Here is a 19,763-nt window from a genome sequence, read left to right as displayed (position 1 = left end):
GGATAACATGAGCTGAAGTGATGAAACGTGGAATGGGACTCAGCAGAGTGAGGAGGAAAGTCTTGCCGTTGTGAACTAAGAGTGAATGAGTTTGCCAGCCACTGATAACAAGAGAACTTGTCGGAAAGTTAAAGAGAAAATACTTCATTTCTTTTCTCCGCCCATCTCTTCTATTTCTCCATATTTGCTTTTATGGCAGTTTTCCTTCCTTCTGTTTATATAGTATTTATATAGTATTTCTGTGTGGCTTGATGTTTTTAACTTTTAATAGAGATTAAAAAATAATGAAAAAGGAAGTATATTTCAGAAAAAAGAGCTTGGATGCAGTGGTCAGAGCAACGAACTGGGACTTGGGGTGCTCCACTAGACTGGGAGATTTTGAGACAGTCAATCACTCTTTAATAGAACTGGACCAAGAACTTTTGATGCGCGAAGCCAAGATACACGCTGCTGAATTCCAGCTACAGATGCCAAGTTTAGCAACAGCTGAATCTTACTTTGCTAGTAGGATGCATCACCAGAGCATGTGACCGCAGTAGCTAAGATTTCAATTGAAGTGAGGGCAAAATGAGAGCAATGACTCCTTCAAATATGGATTTCCTGTGTTACAAGATTTTTCTTCAATCCCCACATTTCTAACATTACGGAGAATGACACATTGAATATTATAATATTCTCCATACCAGAATTTTTCATATTTGTTATGTTTCCATCTCTTTAGCACTCTGCAGTCACTTTTTGTTTATCCAATGAAATGGTAAAGTAAGCCCTCCACTTTCATGGATATTAAAAACGTACTTACTTAGGTGATCCCTTGTTTTCCGAGTATGAAGGCCTTCCAAATGTAGTGTCTTGGCAGTGGATACCTAGGTAACTGTAGAGCCCTGTTCTTGTGCATCTTTAAATATCTTTTCCTGTCCACCAACATTCCGTTTTATGTTCTTGAGTTGGGAGTATAGTAACTATTTTCGGAGATGATGATTGGGCATTCATACAACATGGCCAGTCCAGTGGAGTTGATGGCGTAGGAGCATTGCTTCAGTGCTCATGGTCTTTGCTTCTTCTGGCATACTGACATTTGTCTGCCTGTCTTCCCAAGAGATTTGAGGATTTTTTGGAGGCAACACTGATAGAACTGTTCCAGAAGTTGAGTGTGACACCTGTGGACAGTCCATGTTTCGCAGACGTATAATAGGTTTGGAAGGACAACAGCTTTATAAACAAGTACCTTGCTATCCCTACAGATGTCTCAATTCTCAAACACTCTTTGCTTCATTTGGAAGAATTTTGCATTTACAGAGCTCAGGCAGTGTTAGAAATGTAGGACCACCATGAAAGTGAAAAAAATCACAAAATAATAAAAAAAAAAACACTTCTCTAGGCCTAGAGATTCTAGGTGAAAATAGGCCACAAGGAATCTCTAGGTCCCTCGGCATGACTCTACTGTATTTCCAACAAAAGTTGACCATAGGATAGCACCAGAGGACCTATAGCCTTATCACACGTGCAGCTGAAGGTGTCCCGCTGGTGGTTGCACAGGATGTGTGGGGACATGTGGCCCCATGCCCCATTCCGTTCCAGCTTCCACCTCCCTCATTACATGGGAGAGAAGCCCATTTTTGGCGGTTCCAGCCATCTTTCCTAATGGTGTTGTCTGCTGTCGCAATTTTTTCAGCAGTAGCAGCAGTACTTCAGCCATGGAGCCACCACAGAAGTAGTTAGCTGGTGTGTGATGGGAGCCATTGGACTCCGTGGCTGAAGTCCTAAAATACTGTTAGAATCTGTTTAGAATCTCTCATATGTGATTTTTTAAATAGCACTCTGCACATAAAAAGATTATAGGTTTAGTAAAAAAATCAATCTATAAGGACCAAATGCTTGTTTGTATTTATCTGATATGTATTTTCTTGCCAAAAAGGATGTGCAGAGCATCTTCAGTACACACAGCATGATATTACAAAAGCTCTCATTAGTGCTTCAAATTAGCAGGTACCTCATGCCATAGCTTTTTGTTCCCAAAACTGTGCATAGTACTTCACTCCCTCCCCTTATCAAGTGGCCTTTCAGATCACAGCTGCATTGTATTGTCTACACCCTGCTTGAACTCAATAGGAACATAATTAATTTGAAAACAACAAGTCAGTGGGCTGACTTACAAGCAACTTCAGAAACTGCACCTGCGTTTGCAGAAATTCTGTCAGTACAAAAGTTATCCCTTAATTGGTATTGAACCGTCCAAGCTGTGGTGCCTACTGTCTTGTTGTGGAAATGGCCAGAAATCCTGCAGTAAAATATAACCGTAGAGCTTTCTCTCACTCTCTTGTTTCTCTTTTACTCTGTGTGTAGCCTCCACAAAATAACAGGTCAGCTCAGCCAAAGTTATTTCAGACTATTACTTCTGAAGCAATGGGATTTTACCTTTAGGAATGTATTTCTCTATACCAGTGGTGGGTAAAGTGCGCAAACTACATGTAAAAACAAAGAAAAAAATCATTTTTCTTTTGCTCCAAAATGTTCTCTGGAAGTGTGGAGGACCTTCCCACCACTTTTGGAGCCCTCCTAGATCCCTCCCAGGTGTCAAAACAAATTTCTGTAGATATTTCAGCAATTGCCCCTCATGAGCAAATGTCTAAGTTCCTAAAGGGCATTTGGGGGCACAAACGATGTGGCTGCCCAAAGTACAGTTCTCCAAGGCTCCTTATGTATCCTCTCAAAATTCCCAAGGCTGATTTTTTCCTTTAAAGGAAAAAGAAGAATTTGGCACTCCTGCAGGTGTGCAAAAATAGCAGATCTGTAATTCTATTAGTTGGTTAGGAAAGACATCACACTAAAGATTCCCCCCTCCCCTCCATCTAATCTCCATTTTCAGACCTGGTGCAGCCTGCAGCTGATGTTATGTATAAAAACTGATTTCTCAGCCCTGCTGAAGTTGCTGTTGGTTAATGAAAAACATAAGTCATTAGTTTGAACTCTTGACTAAAATACTGCTTTGACTTTCCATCTTTGGAGATGTTTAAACAGAGGTCAGATCTTTTGGGAATGCTTTAGGTATGTATCCTGAATGGCAGGAAGCTGGATTACATAGACCTTGTGGTTGCTTCCAACTCTAAGGTTTTATTATTATAATGTTTTCTTTTGCAGATTTCATCTGAAAAGAAGTGCCACTGAAATATTTTAACAAGTAAATATGTTTAGTGTAATCCCTTGCAGATAAGTATGCATGATACTGCAGCCTACATGCTTCCTTGTAGTTAAGAAATAAAAACATGATCATAATAATTAAAATAACAGTTGGAAGAGACCACATGGACCATCCAGTTCAACCCCCTGCCATGCAGGAAAAGCACAATCAAAGTATCACTGACAGATGGCCATCCAGCCTCTTTTTAAAAGCCTCTAACAACTATCATGATGATTGATGATAGAAAAATTCAATGGCCACAAATTCCCTTGATTACACCTTGGAGAAACATATCCTTCCTGAAGCTTTTCTTGAACATTGTGCTTGAATGCTTTCAAGAGGACTGGTCACTTGCTAGGCAGATCATAAGGGAAGTGTTATGGAAACACAAATAACAGCTTGTATTTCTTGTTGAAGTAGTTTCTAGAACTTGAGGAAAATATAACAGTGGGAAAAATAATATTTCCCGGTTGATATAAAGAGACAGTTTTCATTTAAGGATGTCCAGATTATTCCATTTTGAATCCACTGCAGTTTGGCATGTCTTCTGTCTGTTACATTATATACATGATTAAATCTGTAATTATTGGGGAGGAGAGGGTCTGCACAAACACTTGGAAACATTTCATATGCACATTAGTATAACACCGTTATTTTTAACAGTGTTTAGCATAAAATATGCATTTCATAGGACTTCATGCATATTTTAATGGCCAAACTGCTTGAAGAATGAACGAAGTGCAACATCAGAAGGATAAATATGTGATTTCCACTTTAGCTACAAAATAGGGACTGAATAAATTCTCAAGCCTTCCTAGTCGAACAAAATCTGAACAGCAAAGTTAAGGTTCTAGATCACAAGTGGCACTCCTCTTGTTGCCATTTTTGTGGTATCCAAGCCTCCATAGAATCCCACAACCACCAGAAAAAGAGAAGCATTGAGGCACATAATCTTATATGGGAGCAGTGCTCTTACTCTAGGAGAAGGCATATCTCTTCCTTACCATGGCAATTTTGATTATTCCAGTGTATTTTTGCTAAACCAATATTTAGAAGTGACTACTGCCAACGTTGGAGTTTTTGTAGGGAGCTGGAGATGGCCGGTGTCAGTCCTAGGATGGAAACTGGCTTCTGGATCCCTGGAGCTTGCCCAATTCTGTTGTCCATATACATTAACGAGTGCTGTTAAAGACTGAAAAATTACCGGTAATACTATTTGTTCTTGTATATGACATCACTGGGTACCACTTGCTTGTTTTCTTTATGAATGTCAATGTGGTTTGTGGCCAAATGTAATTTCAGGTTTTAGCTATGCACACACTCACACCAAATTCAATAAGATCCATCAGCTAAAACACACCTCCTGTATAGAGGATGACGGATACAAATCTAAGACTTTTTTCACATTCTCTCTCTTATGTGAATACAGTAAAAGCTTTCCATCTATGCACTGGAAAATCATTTTAAAGCTACTTACTGTGAACTGTATTTGGCAACCACCCATGATGTAGTCCAAGAATGAATGCATCTTGTGAATCTGAAAGAGATATAGGCATTCTAATCAGCATAGAATATTTTTAATTTCACAGATTGCATGAGAATGTTGGGTTTTTCTTTATTTTTTGAAAGAATGTCTCACTGAGGACAAGACCCAAAAGAAATAAAGAACAATACCCTCCACCTCCATTTGCAAGCTTTTGTACCTGAAGAAAACAGATTTCCCTGTATCATCACTGAGAATAAAGAAACTGGTTTGAAAAGGATGATATAAAGTGTTGTGGTATGGGGTGACAACAATAGCTCATTGCGGGAATATGCTATGCTATGGCTTTCCAAAGCTGGCACAGGAGAAATAAAATGCATAGCCACTTATTAGGATTTCCAAGTGAAATAACACTTGGGAAGGGGGGGATACAAACCTTCACAACAACCAAAAAAAGAAAAAAAGACAAATTCATGTGTTGTGCTGTTTATATTTGCTGGTTTTCTTTTTAATGGCTACACTTAACTGCTTTTAATTTTACTGATAACTGAACTGTATTTTGGGGGCTGTGGTGGCACAGTGGGTTAAACCACTAAGCTGCAGAACTTGCTGATCAGAAGGTTGGCGGTTCAAATCCATGGGACAGAGTGAGCCCCCACTGTCATCCCCAGCTTCTGCCAACCTAGCAGTTCGAAAACATGCAAATGTTAGTAGATCAACATGACCTAGGAGGCATCTATGGCTAATGCGGGCTCTTCAGCTTAGAAATGAAGATGAGCACCACACCCCAGAGTCAGACTCAACTAGACTTAATGACAAGGGGAAACCTTTACCTTTACTTAAACTGTATTTTACCTTTTTAAAAAAGCTGTATCTTTTTCACCTCATAAAGCTGATTTGAGGATATTAAGAGGTAGAGGAGATGATACACAGGGTAAAGTTGGACTTGCATATGTCAGTAGTAGGATGCCAGACAACGCTTGATGGAGAAAGTAATGATATTGGGGGGGGGGGGGGGTAGGGAAAAGTAAAATTTAAACCCTTCCCAGTATTGATTAGGTCCACTTGCAGACTAAAATAAACTTCTAGATAAATGGTTCCTCTTCCCTGCTATAGATACTGAAGCACTCACTTCCTAAATGGACTTTCAATGGTCGCTTGCACCACATTTTCAGGATACGTAGCTAGTGAATTAAACTTGCTCCTCAATACTCAAAAGTTCATATCTTTCATTTATGCTTTTGGCGGCTTCTATGTAAACCACAGAGCACTGTAAACAATAAAATGATGTGTGTATTACAGAATCTAATTCACCATCTGGTTAGCTTCTATCCACATTTGCTTATCTGATAAGAATTTTTAAAAACTAGCACAGCATTGAACAAATACGCCTTTGGATACACCGAGGGAACAGAATGGATCTGTAAGGGTCAGCAACCACATTTCTAAGCAGCAACTGTCATCCCATGAAAACACTGATCCACCTTGACTTAGCAACATCTGTTATGCTACCTTTGGGAGTACGTCACAATAATGAATTTCTATGACACATTACAGTATTTTTTAAACAGATTTTGAAAGCAATGTTCAGTTTTAATGATTGAAATGCTGTTTAAATGACAGTACCTTACACAGATTAAGAATGACGATGCCAGAATTCTTGTAATTCTTCTTCTTTACTTTGTACTTGGGGTTTATGCACTCCCACTGTACCTGTGAAAACACAAGTCAGAGCATGAAAGCCATTTCATGTAAGGAAGTGAATAATTGATTCTGGTTGCATAATGTGTGCTCTGAAGATAAAAAAAAACATACAAAAATTTCCAAAGCTAAAGTCATCTAAACACAATCAAGAAAGAATTAGCATTAATCTAGGGTTGGGCAAAAATAACAATTAGACAAAATTGTCTATGTTTAGAAATACTGATTTGCCATATGCATTTGCAAAGTGATTTAGGCATGAGAAGATATTGGGCTGTATAGTGGAGATGTTTGAACTAATGCCCTCTGAAAGCCTTCTGTGGGGCACAAGGCCCTTCCTGACCCAACTAAATTCTAATGCTAGGGTGAAGATTGAAGTCCTTATTTGGCCCCAACCCTAATTTCTGTGGCTCCATAGCTCTTGATTCCCTCTCATTCATCCCTTGCCCTACAAATGACTTGGAAATTGTTCCCCCAAAGGTTTGCTGCTACTCCTGGAGGTCTCGAAGAACTTGTGTACTGAAACCATGCACTCCCACCAACTGAAATTGACTCCTGGTTGGAATTTTTGCCGAAAGTGAAAGCACAGGAATGCAAGTGTAAATAAACAATCCTCCCGCCACAGTTACCCATCTCTCTTTAATTATTATCTTTCCATCTCAAACACTATCCTGCATGTGAAACACCCACAAATAAGGCATGGTGGGAATGCCCAAAATCTGGGATGCCTCCACCTTCCAGCTCTCCCTGGACCTGATGTTGTCAGGAGATACTCTCACACACTAACATCATGGACATGCCCAATGTTTCCAACGTCAACCTCATGCTTTGGTTAGGAACCCAGCTTTTCTCTTCCTCTTCCTTTCTTAGGAAAGAGGGAGAAGGTGGAATAACCAGCCTATTCAAGTTCTGGCTGGAACTAAGCCTACCCTGAAAATACCAGCAGAAAACCAATAAAAGAATATGCAAAATATCTGATCACTGGTCAGGGATAGCAAGAATTTCTCTCTCCAATAGCTCAAAGAGGATGTGTGTGCTTGTATGTGCCTTCAACGACCTCACCTTTTTTGTATAATTTTTTATTGTGATATATGAGAGAAAAAAGAAACATACAATCTTCGAGATTCAACAATCAAAATACAAGTATTATTTCCCGTCTTGCAAACTCCACATTCCCACTGGCACCACACCATATGGAACTAGTATCTAACAAAAACCTGTCCTTATCATTACACTAATAAATTTCCCCATTCAGCTTTTTCAAAATCTATTATTATCTTCTTTTTTAAATATGCAAAGGCTGGACTCCATTTTCTAACTAATTCTTCTTTGTTTCATCCCCTTATGCCATTGGAGATCTTGGCCACTTGAACAACGTCATCAGATGGAGCTTATTTCGGTGGCATATGCTGGTTTCATAATAGTTTAGCTACAGAGCCCACCAGCTCACATCCCAAAAGGTAATACTACTCCAAGCAGGGCTATGGGGCTAAACTATCATGAAACCGACATGGCGATTCCAGCGGCCTGTATGATAAAGTCACCTGTCCCCTTATGGTGAACCCAAAAGTTTCATAGGGTTTTTTAAAAAGCAAGGGATGCCCAGAGGTAGTTTTTACAGTATCTTCCTCTGAAATATAACCAACAGCATCTGGTATTCATTAGCAAATTCATTAGTAGGTTCCCATTGATACTAACAAGGGCTAACCCTATTGCACTTCCAAGATCAGATGGGATCTGATGCTTTCATATGGAAGGTAGCATTTTTCTGCAAGCTGGAACATTGACTCTGATCAAGCCAAATGTAGCATCTGGGCTGCAGTTCAATCTTTTTCTTTTTCAAATATTTTGTCAAATTGACAAAAACAATTTTTGATATATAAAACAATACATGAGGATCAACAATCAGAAACACAAGACCACTACAAAAATCACAAAACTAAGCGAATATACAATTAAACAAATCTAAAACACAATACCTTCACAAAAATAACAAACTGCCTAACTAATAAGGACACATATATGGCTTCCCATTTGCCTGATTGCAATTTTAAATTTCCCTCCTCATTACTGATTATGACAAATAGCCTCTACTTTATAACTATCAGCATTTCAAAAATGTTTTATTACTTCTACTTACACATGATTTTGATTAACTATCCAAGACTAACATTCCTTCTGTTCCCCAACTTTATTCATATATTCCATCTCTAGATTACATTCTTCTTTAATTTTTTTTATTCTCCTTTCTTTGATCAGATTAGGCAATTTGTTCATCTCTGCCAAATCATAAAGCCTGATTAACTAGCATGTTTTCGGAGACTTTTCTTTTCCAGAGAGGTTCTACTTCTTTAATGTCTATACAGCAGGTAGTTACAACACGGTCTTCTTCATGCTAGGTTATTAGTAGGGGATTTAATTTTTATTTTTGGAATAATTTAATGAAATAAGTTAATGTATTTATATTTAATATGGAAAGAACAAAGTTTTTAAAAAGTCAAGTATGGATAAAAGCAAAACTAACATCCCATTCCTATTCAGTATTGCTAATACAGGGCCCAACTAGCCAAGCATAGTGATTGAAAAAGTTACAGCTCCTAAAATCCTCCACATAACTAAGACTGGTTGTGCTAGCTGCTGTATCCTCAGAGCTGTACATTGGAGTCTCACTTATCCAACACTCGCTTATTCAATGTTCTGGATTATACAACGCATTTTTGTAGTCAATGTTTTCAATACATCGTCATATTTTGGTGCTAAATTTGTAAGTACAGTAATTACTACATAGTATTACTGTGTATCGAACTACTTTTTCTGTCAAATTTGTTGTATAACATGATGTTTAGGTGCTTAATTTGTAAAATCATAACCTAATTTGATGTTTAATAGGCTTTTCCTTAATCTCTCCTTATTATCCAACATATTCGCTTATCCAACATTCTATCGGCCCATTTATGTTGGATAAGTGAGACTCTACTGTATTTCAAAAATCTAAGCTTTTCAGGTTCTGGTCCACAATTTGTTTTCCAAGAGTGACCATAGAGATAACTGTGGGAAAACTACAAGCCAAGTATGAAACATATAAATGGTCTCCCATTGTGTGTCTTAGGCTGGATCTACAGTGCCCTATATCCAGGATCTGATCCCGGATTATCTGATTTGAACTGGATTATATGAGTCTCCACTGCCATATAATCTGGGATAAACAGTAGGGATGTCTGATGCATAAAAATGGTTCAAAATTCATTACAAAACGGGGATGGAGTGCTTCATTTCTAAATTGTTTCTTAATAGTAATTGGTGAAAAATTCATTACTATAACAAGATTAACTAAATTTCATTATTACTTCATTACAGTAATTGCACATGCGCATAATTAAATTACTATAATTGGGGAAACTTCGGGGACTCGTATCTTCTCAATTTTTAAAGCTATTGGAGTGAAACTTGCTACAATGGCAGAACATATTTTCTACTGTTAGCCCACCAAATTTTAGAATGTTTCACTTATCCACTGATTTTTGGCAAATTCTCAAAATTTTAAGGAAGGATAGACTTTTCTCTCTGCTGATCTGATTGGTGCTTTCTGAGAAGAGATGCCATTAATTCCAGGAAGAGGAATGGCAAGGCAGACACCAGGTAGCGTTTTTGGCTGAATGGCTTTGCTTTCTTGAAATGTATATGAAATTGACTTTGGGAGCCTTCCAAGATTTACAAAACTAAAATGAAAAAGTATGTGGTAAGTTTCAATTCTTAAATATTTGTGTGGGCCACAGAAATGCTTCGGATATGGCTTCCAACTTACAAAACTTCCGATTTTCTTATGATTTCAGACTCTTTAAAAAAAAATTGCACAAGCCTAATAAACAGATAATCTGGGATCAGATCCTGGGATATAGGGCAGTGTAGATCCAGCCATAGAGTAACCATTTAAACAGAGGTATACTGTATTTCTACCTTACAGTTCTATTTAGCTATTTAGCCACCACAGTTAATTGACCTGTCTTCCATAGATTTGTACTCTATGGCCTCTTTTGGCATCATGTTTTGCAAGTTAATTATATTCTGCATGAAACTGTATCTTGTCCTTAAGTTGCTTTAACTGATTGAAGCTGGAAAAAGTATGGAAAAGTTACTTGTTAGGACTACAACTCCTAGAATCCTATAGCCAGCACAGCTATGCTGGCTGGGGGTTCTGGGACTGCAATCTCAAGTAGAATATTTTTAGGAGGCGACTGTCATTTGATGCTCCATAGGTCCAGGTGATGACCGACAACTCCAGATCATTCTTGAGAATTATGGAGCATATTATATGTAGCATCTCCACCTGGCCTTCAACACTGGGCTGAATGCAAGCTAGGACACTAGGACAGCAGCATCCACATCTGAAAAAACTATGGCACAGTAGTAAGAAAACATTGCCATCTAGTTTCAGAGGCCCCAGGTTCAAGAGTCTTCCCATTTCACAGTCCAGTTTCATTGCTAAAATTGCGTTTGCAGCAATACTGAACACTAACAAATAGAGGCTGAAGCCAATAATTAATATCTTACGTGTTCATAACACTTTTACATATATAGGTTAATCTCTGGGAAATGAATTTATATTGAAATTGATTTCTCATGTTTGGATACATTTCCAAAATACATTTATGCTTATTTATGCCATTATCCACTGGCAATGGATGTGCTTTAGGATTCACTTCTCAAACCATGCAAGCCAGAATGTTTATGTAATCAACACTGTCTAATTTAAGTCAGCATGATTTTCTTTTGTCTGCAGACTCTCTCTCTCTCTCTCTGAATGTTCATCGATGTGATCACCCTTCAGTGCTTACAGTCCATTAGTGCTCTTGTTGGCTTTTGCAAGCCATTTATCTGTGTTACGCTCTTTAATAGGTTTGACAATATTCCTTGGAGGGTAAATAATCAGCCACTTACACTTGGGCAAATTGTTGGTGCTGAAATCACAAATTGCTTAAAGTGACACTTTACACTCAAAGTACAATTCTACATGCACTCAGAAGAAAGCCTTACACAGTTTATCTGGGCTAATGTTCAGTTAATCGCCTAATCTTATGCCCACTAACATGGGAGTACTGCCATCAAACTCAATCAGACTGAATTCTGAGTATATTACAGAGAATTGCACTGTTAATCAGTTTTATTTCCACTTCAGGAATGAAACTTGCCATACATTTGGATTATTTTGTAGAGTAAAAATGAAGACAGTGCTATTGTGAATGCTTTATCAATCATCCTCAGTGCAAGAATGGTTCTTCCCTGCATCATTTCCCCATGTTACTGCCATTTTTCCTGCCAGTTCTAGAAAAATAATTTGATTCTTCCGAGTGTGATCATGTTTCTCAGCAGAAAGATGGGTTATTTTTCTGGCAGCAGTGATAGTGGAAGCAATGGAAAGGATTCAGAAAGAGGTACAGGTTGCTCACCTCTGTTTTAATATGATTAAGGTGATGAAACCAAAGCTTGTAATATGGCTCTAATCCTGTGCCTAGCAGTGAAGGGAAAAGTGAAGTAAATATGGGCTATCTATCGGGGGTGACATACATCTATTTCCAGTGGGCCTCCGTCTCTGAACCTGGTGAAACTGTTGTAAGAGGAAGTAACAAGAATACGGAAAGCTTCCCATGTTCTTGGTGCCTACAACGGGGCGGGCATGGGGGGAACTTCCCCACATGGGATAGGTAAGGACGATGCAGAGGATGCAGGGCACAGGGCAATGGGTTCCCCATGCCGCCCGCCGGATTTGCTATACTGCATGATGAATTTTCTCACTATCGCCTGCCATGTGGACCTCAATGTGATGAGGTGCTAGGTTTACCACCTCCTCTGATATTTGTCAGAATTAGGATGTAAGATAAAGGCATTTTATGGCAAGTGAATGTTGTGAAGCATTTCATATTCTTCTTCTGACATTCTTGACATCTTCTTAGAATAATTCATCCTTCCACTGACTGCAGTGTAACATATTTGAGGCTGCTTTAATGCCTCCCACACGCCAACCCCAAAAGCAGAAAATGTGCTCTCCAAGCAGAACTTTCGACCCTGTCATCCTGGAATCTGGCAATGGAACTGATAACTAGACAAATCTAACAAGAAAAATACTTCCCAACTGTGTGCATCCCAGACACCTGAACACTGCCTAGAATGCCCTGCAGCTCAATTATTCATCTCGTGGAAAAAAAAATTCCACTCGAGGAAACAGACAGACATGGGACCACATATGCCTGGGAAATTTCCCAACATTTCCTTCCCTCCTGTTCGTTTGCACGCTTGATCAAATTGACAGTCGGCCCTGCTCCATATCCTGATATAGAAATGATGGCTTCCCAGAATGTAGTTGGGGAAATTAAAGTGGCAGAGATAATCTTACAACTCAGATTCAATCATGTGCGAGACATAATAAGGGCTTCCCATTGCTACAAAAGTCCCACAAATCAACATAAAAAAATTGTCCTAGATATAGTATAGTGTTCCGACAATGCTATTTCATGCTAAAAATGAACTATATTGTCTCTATATTTGATAATTAGTTTTCCCAACACTGGTACATTTGTTTTTGAAACATAAAGGAATACACAGAGCATAAGTAGTTACCACATAGCTATGCTATGCTTCCAATGAAAACAACTCCTCAAATAAATAAGATACTGTAATAACAATTGTTGTGTCCACTATGCCCTTTGGCATCCTACTTTGTTTCCAACCCTCATTCAGATAGATGGGACATTTTTATCTTCCAGAATCATGATTTGCTGATGGACTCACACTGAACCAGAGATATAAGCATGGTGTTTGGTACTGTGAAAAAAATATTCCCAGCTACCTGTTTCAGGTAACCGCTAAACTTTTAAACACTTGCTTGATAGAGAAAAATGATTGGGGGAAATTGCCCAATAAATCAATATTTGTCTGAGTTACTTTTCATTTTGCAAACAAGGAGGGCTAACTTGCTAGTTAAAAGATAAATTCTACCTCATATGATTATGTGTTTTCTGGCTGTGGCTGTTCAAGTATTATGAAACACTCCTGGTTCTATGTCCACAAACACTTAGGTGTTCATAGAGTATCAGTATAGCCTACAAGAAGTCTTAGTGAACTCAGAAGATACTCCAGGTTGATGAGCTCAGTGGAGGTTAATTCATCTATCTGGATGAAGATTAAGATTGTTTAAGAAATCCTTTCTCCACAAGCCTAGTCATGAAATGCAACTTTATACTGTATACCACCAAGGCAATATAAATGTGATCCTCAAATATATTAAATTTGGCAGAAGTACTAATTGCAGAACATGTCTAGTTCATATGGATAAGAATGGTATATAGAACCCACTTAAATACATAGGGAAGCTGATGAAGAAACACAATCTACAAACTATCTACAAACCCACTAAGAAAATCCAACAAAAGCTACGTTCTGTAAAGGACAAGAGGGATCCTCTCACCTCTCCAGGAGTCTACCATATACCATGTAGCTGTGGACAAGTCTACCATGTAGCTGTGGACAAGGGACCATCAAATGCAGCATTGACCAAACACAAATCAAGGAACATGAAAGGCACTGCAGACTAGTCCATCCAGAGAAGTCAGCCATAGCAGAGCACTTGATGAACCTACCTGGATACAGCATATTATTTGAAAACACAGAAATGCTGGACCACTTTAACAACTATCATGTCAGACTACACTGAGAAGCTCCTGAAATCCACAAGCATGTGGACAATTTCAAGAGAAAGGAGGAAACTATGAAAATAAACAAAACCTGGCTACCAGTATTAACAACTTCTAAAATCAGGACAGTAAATAAAGAACAACACCCAGAAGACAGAGGAACTCCAGACATGGATCAATCAGAGCCATCTTACACCTCCAAACAAATGATTCCCCCAGGTAGTAAGCAGTCAGATCTTGAAGCTGAAAGGCTTTTCAATGCTAATCAAGATGGCTAATTGCAACATTCACACTTGTCTCAAACAGACAAGAGTCCTTTCTCCCACCCTGGACATTCCACAGATATATAAACTTCACTTGCCTAGTTTCCAACAAACGTCACAACCTGTGAAGGTGCTTGCCATAGATGCAGGCGAAACATCAAGAAAGAATGCTTATGAACATGGCCATACAGCCCAGAAAACTCACAGCACCCCACTTAAATACAATTAATATGATTGAGTTTTGATTGTCTGAACAGTTTTTTCCATTCCTTAAGTTGGCTCTGAACCACAATTGTTACACCTTAGTTGCATCAAAATTACTGGTACTTGAATCAGTTATAGTAAATGTGACTCACTGAATTCAGTGGGATTGAAGTTTGAGTAGTTTAGGCTACATCCAATCCTTTATCTATAAAATTACTAGCAATCACACAATATACACACATTATTAAAAAAAACCCACATTAAATAACATCATCATATAGAAAGTTCCACGGAGATCGCACAGGTAAGAGGATTTCTAAACATTCATTTAATAATTTGTTCCTATAATAGAAACAGATTTTCAGTTACATAACATCCCCTTTGCTAACTGTCCAGGTGCATCTTCATTTTAAGGTTATTTTTAAATCCCTCTGGCTTGCTTTAGCTGAACAGAAGGATTCCCTTAGCACTTCCTGTTTGGCTTGATCTAAATTTATTATAAAAATCTGTTATTTTGAGAATCATGTAGCACTGATGTTGTCCAAAGTCAGCTTTGATATGGCCCAGAAATTAGCATTTTCCTTCTCATACGTGGAAAGATGAACTGCTGGAAACATATGTGTATGTGATCTTTCTTTCTTTCTTTCTTTCTTTCTTTCTTTCTTTCTTTCTTTCTTTCTTTCTTTCTTTCTTTCTTTCTTTTTTTAAAAAAAGTCTCAGCAGCCAGAGTTAAATGCACAAAATGAATAGGATGTTTGACTCTAACCAAGGAAAAATGGGTTCAGATCTGCAAGCTGGCATAAAATTCATTACTAGTGATGGGAAAATTAATTAGATTTCTTTAATCGCCGTGGTAGTACATGAATGAGCCTTGGGCTTATAGGCTATCTCCCACTTACACACTTTGATTCATGTATTTCTTCGTTTAGAGTAATTACAGAATGATATAATTGAAAAATATGGCATGCGCCTTCACCTAAATCAAAATTGGATGCCACATTTAATCACAGGATTTTCTTTTAGTGATTTCTAGAGCAACCACACCACCGTTTACATGCACCTGAAAATAAGTTCTTTTCATAATAAGCATGAAAATGTGCACAAATCTGTAAACATGTTTCTTTGAATATGGTTAGTGTTCAGGTGACTGTGAATCTTCATAAAGGTGAATTCCTGATCATACAGACTCTGTATGTGCCTGAATGTGTTATGGGGCCTTCTTTAGACATTCCTGTCAATGTAGATATGAGTACATTACACAAGAAAATCAAATGTGTATGACCTCACAATGTATTCCATATAATACATTTGACATTCCGTGTGTACTTTCTTTAATGATGAAAATATTGTGCACATTTCAGAAAGCAAGATAGGTCTGCTAGTTTATATCTCCAGAAATGGCTATTCATACAGCTATTTAAGCATGTCATTCTGCTTGATGGGAAACCAATGAAATAAGTGCACATAACTTTGAGGCCCTGTGAACACATCAAATTTGAGCAAAATATCTCACAAACATAAATATTCTGTTACATAAAACAGGATCAATCCAATGTAGCTTATTTGTGCAGTGGAGAATGAGTAGAAATAATTTGATCTCAATAATATGACCAGTAAATCTACTCTTCTTCAGACATGAGAACTATGGCATATCAGAGGGGAAGTAAAATGAAGCTATTGGCTCCTGCCCAATAAGATTTCTGTCTCCATAATGAGTTGCTCCTCTAGTCTCGAAATTTCTAGCATTGCAGTAACTCAAAATGTGAGCTGATCATGTAGAAATACAATTTGGGCATCCAAAGAAAAGGGGCAAGCAATGAAATGTGATCATAAACAACAGATGTGAAAAAATTTCAGTGTCTCATTCTTCCAAATGCTAGAAAATTGGGGACTAAAGGAAAACTTCATGGGAGCTAATTCTTCAACTGTCGGAAGAGCAAACTTGAAGACTAATGAGCACTGAGGATGTATCTTACACTACCATAGAAATGGCCAACTTATTTGGATCTGAGTGCCACACCCAACACCTGAACCCAATGAGGGCCAAAATTACTACTATAGAGTGATGTGATATGATGGGATAGGTTTTCTGTTTTCATTAAAGCAGAACTTTCATTCTTTGTTATACAGTGCAAAAAATATCACAAGGAAAATCTGCCTTCTCTGAGAGTGCGGGACGAAGGAGGGATACTAACTCCAAGTATTTATTATCACAGAATAATAGAACATACTATACCATTGTAACATCAGAAGTTTTAATACCCTTTTCAGAAGCAAACAGATAGCATTCCGGGTCTCAAGGTTGCTAATAAGTTGACTCTACCAAGTGGGAGGTCAGTTAGCCATGGAGGAATAAGCAGCTTGCTCAGAAATTCTAATTAAAATCCAGCTCAGCCTCAGTTCCTATTGAAATCACCATTGACATTTTAACATAGCTTAGATGCCAAACAAAGAAGGATGTGTGGGTGGGCGGCAAGAACAGCTGTACACATTCTATAGAAAAAAAGAATCATAAAAATATAATAATGCTGTCACCATTTGTTGAGATATTTACCAAAACAGATGCTACAGCTGATGTCCTTGTCTATGCAGGTGTTCCAAATACTCCTCATCGCACATGAATATAGCCACCATATAGTGGAGATGTCAGGGTTGGTCCCAATGGCAACACGTGTTGTTGCTGTATCATATTTGGATTGATGTTAATACCTTCTGAAACCACTTTCAGACAATGTTTGGAAATTTCAGCAGGTTCCATATGCTGAAGTCAAGACTATTGACTGGTTTGGGCTATCCATCAGGATTGCTGGGCTACATTTTGCTTGCTCAGTGTGTTAGTAAAACTCGATTAGCTCCTTCCACCTTCACCATCTCTCTTTATCCCATCCATTTAACTCATTTTTCTGGCTAATTCTCCCAAAGTAACGCACTGCAATCACACTTCTTCCCAACTACTGCAAATTACCTTGAGTGTCTTACATAGGAGGTTTTTAGATATAACAATGCTCAATGATATCCATCCCTTGGATACCTGTTGAGATATGCGTAGTGCTTCAACAGATGAAATTATAATCCATGATGGATAGATGGTTGTGGCTATGATACAAGGAACACAAATCAGTAAAAGTCAACCCCTTTGTGAAATGTCTATATAATGACTCAATAGACACTATGAAAAACATGAAAGACCCTGGCGATTCTATCACAGTTGAAGGCCAAAACATCTGGGGACCCAAAGGTGGAGAACCATTGTTCTATCAGATGTGTGCTATCATATATGCCATATAATGCAAGCTATTTGCCCAGACACTGGTAAGTCATGTTTCTCCACAAGGGGGATGTATATGTTTGTATATATATGACTGAATAAAAAATGCAGCCCCAAAGATTTCTGAAAAGCTTTAACACTTTCCCATAGAAATATCTTGTAATTCAAAGACTTAAGAAAGTTTAAACGGAGCACTGATGTTAATTCTACATGTCTCATTTCTACATCATCATGAGTAGGATGCCTGGGTGATAATGGGACCCCAGACAGAACCCAGATTAGATGACAAGTGGCAAAGGACCCTCAATCCCTCAGTCTACAGAGATGGTGTGGGGAACCATACCTATTTTTTTCCAAACAAAAAATATGGAAGTCTAGATATTTTTGGATGCACATGCACACATGAATCCGTCTGTGTCCAAGTCACTGTTCTGAAGTCTTCTTAAATACCCAAAGCGCATTTGCACTACTACAATTATAGCACTATTTTACATAGTTTCATCCTATGCATTGCTGTGGGTTTATTTGGGTTAGAGTGGGGTGGATTATTTTGTCTCAGTATAGTTTTTATGGCATTGAATATTTGCCGATATTTGTTATTAACCGCCCTGAGTCTCCTCAGGGAGGTAGGGTGGGATATAAATAAAGGTTGTTGTTGTTGTTGTTGTTGTTGTTATTTATTATATTTCACAGCAAACAAGATAGATATGCTGGATTTCGTATCACAAAATCACAAGTCGAACACTTCCCAAGTGTCTAGGACTGTGTGATGTATTTTCGGATGATGCGCGCAGATCCCAGTAGGGTGGCCTTTTGCAGTTGGCAGATCGTAATTTTGTCAATGCCTATTGTTTCCAAATGCCAGCTGAGATCTTTTGGCACAGCACCCAGTGTGCCCATCACCACCGGGACCACCTGCACTGGTTTCTGCCAGAGTCTTTGAAGTTCAATCTTGAGGTCCTGATAGCAGCTGATTTTTTCCTGTTGTTTTTCATCAATGTGACTGTCACCTGGGATGGCAACATCAATGATCCAAACATTTTTCCTTTCCACAACTGTGATGTCTGGTGTGTTGTGTTCCAGAACTTTGTCAGTCTGGATTCGGAAGTCCCACAGTATCTTTGCATGCTCATTTTCCAATACTTTTCCAGGTGTGTGATCCCACCAGTTCTTTGCTGCTGGGAGGTGGTACTTGAGCCATAAGTTCCAATGGATCATTTGGGCCACAGAGTTGTGCCTCTGTTTGTAGTCTGTCTGTGCGATTTTCTTACAGCAGCTGAGGATATGATCAATGTTTTCATCAGTTTCTTTGCACAGTCTGCATTTTGGGTCATCAGCTGATTTTTCGAACTTGGCCTTAATTGCATTTGTTCTGATGGCTTGCTCCTGGGCTGCAAGGATCAGGCCTTCTGTCTCCTTCTTCAGGGTCCCATTCGTGAGCCATAGCCAGGTCTTCTCCTTGTCAGCTTTTCCTTCAATTTTGTCAAAGAACTTTCCATGCAATGTTTGTTGTGCCAGCTGTACTTTTTTTTTGTCTGCTGTGCTTATTATTATTATTATTATTATTATTATTATTATTATTATTATTATTATTATTATAGCTTGGTCAGGCATGGAAGAGCTCTGGCTGAAAATTCTAAATCTCTCTCACAAACCTGCAACTCACAGGATTCCATATGATGAAACTATGACAGTTAAAGTGAAAAAATAGTACTATAATTGTGCAGTGTGAATGGGCCACTTGTGAAATGGAGCCTTCAGTGTTTCTGACTGGTAAGGTAGTATACATACCGTGTTTCCCCGAAAATAAGACAGAGTCTTATATTAATTTTTGCTCCCAAAGATGCTCTAGGTCTTATTTTCAGGGGATGTCTTATTCTTCCATGAAGAAGAATTCACATGAACAAAAAAATGAACATTTATTATATACTGTACAGTAGTTGTCATCACAAACCAGCATAACCAGACAAACTGT

General features: G+C 38.4%; 1 protein-coding gene across 2 annotated transcripts in view; it reads right to left on the bottom strand.

The window, feature by feature from the left end:
- Nucleotides 1-19,763, bottom strand: part of cpne4 (copine 4) — a 281,734-nt gene that overhangs the window by 33,591 nt on the left and 228,380 nt on the right. For both annotated transcript variants that reach the window (XM_062958193.1, XM_008112771.3), the window contains exons 9-10: nt 6,291-6,377; nt 4,659-4,718 (exon numbers count right to left, since the gene is read on the bottom strand). In XM_062958193.1, coding sequence (XP_062814263.1) covers nt 4,659-4,718; nt 6,291-6,377 — 147 coding nt within the window. The remainder of the gene's footprint in view (nt 1-4,658; nt 4,719-6,290; nt 6,378-19,763) is intronic.

Source organism: Anolis carolinensis, chromosome 6 (assembly GCF_035594765.1).
Source record: "Anolis carolinensis isolate JA03-04 chromosome 6, rAnoCar3.1.pri, whole genome shotgun sequence".
In the NCBI taxonomy this organism is placed as follows: Eukaryota; Metazoa; Chordata; class Lepidosauria; order Squamata; family Dactyloidae; genus Anolis; species Anolis carolinensis.
The sequence above is the reverse complement of the archived record's forward strand: the minus strand, read 5'-3'. Positions and strand labels throughout refer to the sequence as shown.